The following is a 2,583-nucleotide window of genomic DNA, read 5'->3' on the forward strand; positions in this document are numbered from 1 at the left end:
ACACACACACACACGTTTGTTTCTGTGAATTGTGGGGACTTTCCATAGACTTCTATTACTTTTATACTGACCAAACGATATTTTCTATCCCCTAACACTAAACCTACCCCTTACAGAAAACCTGTTTGCATTCTTACACTTTCAGATAAACATCATTTACTATTTTTAATCATTTGTTTCCCTCAAAAATTAAAAAAAATGTCAGGTTTTACTATCCTTGTGGGGACATTTGGTCACACACACTCACACAGACACACACACACACACACAGACAGACACGGACACACTCACACAGACACACACACGGACGGGCAGACACACTCACACAGACACACACACACACGGACACACACACACGGACAGACACACATGGACAGACACACACACACACACACACACACAGACAGACACGGACACACACACACACACACACACGGACACACAAAAACACACACACATGGACACACAAAAACACACACACACACGCACACACAAGCGTCAGTGAGTTTTAGCATTATTCCACTAGTCCTCAAACAGACGGGTTGATGATTAATTATTGATGAATTATCTTCATGTTCTAAAACAACTAACATCTCATATATACAAAAGTAACACTGATATGAACATGCATCTAAACCAGTTCAGGGCTCGTATCACATCACTCTGTCTGTTCTCTGATGTAGAATCAGTAAGCAGCTGCAGGTTTGTTTTCAGGTCTAAAACAGCTTTAACTCCATCTGTCTCTAACAGCTTCTCTGATTCATAAGAGCTGTTATTATTCAGATCAATAAACCCGAGCCGCTCGTCTCTAACGCTGCACGATCTACAGCCGCGACTCGTTTAACCTCGGCTTACTTTAGGAGAACTGAACCTATTAGAGTCAGATGCTCCGGATAAAAAGCATCTGCTGCATGAGAGAGAGAGAGAGAGAGAGAGAGACATAGAGAGACACACATAGAGAGAGAGAGAGATGTGAGGTGTGTCGTGTGTCGTGTTTCAGGAAGCTTCTGTGATTAACAGATCAATAACTGAAACACAAAGACTCACAGAAAACAAGTTACACAATCACTGTCTCTGTGTGTTTTCATCTCTACAAACCACTGCAGAACTCCACAACTAACCAGTTCATCACCAGCTGGTCAACTAACCAGTTCATCACCAGCTGGTCAACTAACCAGTCTGAGGAAGCATCAGACCCAAACACATCTTCACGAGACGCTGGCGTTTCTGACCTCAAACTCATATTCCTCCTCTGACCTCTTTAAATATGATCTAGAAACGCTTCTTCAGGAAACAAACAGGATTCAGGTTTCCTCACAATCCTGCAACAAGACAAATAAAGCTCAGACGTTACCCAGAGTGCTTTGCACAGAGTAATGCATCTGCAGCGTCACTGTATAGACACAGTGTATAGACCCATCTCTAACTCAGGAATATCTGATACGAGTATGCATCCGCACAGACTCACCGTACACAAACATCACAGAATCATTTTAAACCAGAAACCCACACACGACTCAGCTGCAGTGCATGCAGGGAAATACTGGCAGACAGACATCAGAAAAGAGTGAAGTTAAGTGATGTGACCGTCTCCTTCAGTAACATCACAAATATCAACTCAAGTCTTCATTATCATATTTCTTTTTACAGTAACACCTCATGCCTGTATATAATTCACTGTAAAGCTGTTAATAATGCTGAATAACACACGCATGTCCAATCCATTATTTGTTTATAAATAATTGCAACCATTCTTATACTCACACAATCATTGTTTCACCTCAACATTATAATGTATCAGAAATAGCTCTACTGTAACACGTGACATAAAAATGCAACATTTGTAGCTGATCATAAATTGTAAGGAGTTCAAAATGTGTAACTATGAAAAGATATTATAACTGATAACAAAGTGTGCATTACAGGGCAACATCCACAAATGTTTTTGCTTATTTCTGCGGATTAGTACATCACAAATATCAACTCAAGTCTTCATTATCATATTTCTTTTTACAGTAACACCTCATGCCTGTATATAATTCACTGTAAAGCTGTTAATAATGCTGAATAACACACGCATGTCCAATCCATTATTTGTTTATAATTGTAACCATTCTTATACTCACACAATCATTGTTTCACCTCAACGTTATAATGTATCAGAAATAGCTCTACTGTAACACGTGACATAAAAATGCAACATTTGTAGCTGATCATAAATTGTAAGGAGTTCAAAATGTGTAACTATGAAAAGATATTATAACTGATAACAAAGTGTGCATTACAGGGCAACATCCACAAATGTTTTTGCTTATTTCTGCGGATTAGTACAAATTTAAAATGATATTTCTGTAATACATTTGATTATTATTATCACTCTATATGAGAGAGGAGTAATATCTGTATTGATGATTCTTTCTACCTCCAGCTGAGGAGTGTCCGGATCCAGATGAGTGAATCGGTTCAGCACCGCAGGACTCGGTTCGTCGCTGATCTCGAGTCTCACAGAGTCCCGGATGCTGCGGATCCGCCAAACACTGGCATCAAACATGACGGAACCGAAACCGAGCTCACATCCCGCCG

General features: G+C 39.9%; 1 protein-coding gene across 1 annotated transcript in view; it reads right to left on the reverse strand.

Annotated features, from left to right (window-relative positions):
• Positions 1–2,551, reverse strand: part of LOC107717753 (ral guanine nucleotide dissociation stimulator-like) — a 22,154-nt gene extending 19,603 nt beyond the window's left edge. Inside the window, exon 1 of the mRNA XM_016524588.1 lies at positions 2,423–2,551. Coding sequence (XP_016380074.1) covers positions 2,423–2,551 — 129 coding nt within the window. The remainder of the gene's footprint in view (positions 1–2,422) is intronic.
• Between the last annotated feature and the right edge of the window lie 32 nt (positions 2,552–2,583).

This window comes from Sinocyclocheilus rhinocerous, unplaced genomic scaffold, assembly GCF_001515625.1.
Source record: "Sinocyclocheilus rhinocerous isolate Xijiao unplaced genomic scaffold, SAMN03320098_v1.1 scaffold693, whole genome shotgun sequence".
Taxonomy (NCBI): domain Eukaryota; kingdom Metazoa; phylum Chordata; class Actinopteri; order Cypriniformes; family Cyprinidae; genus Sinocyclocheilus; species Sinocyclocheilus rhinocerous.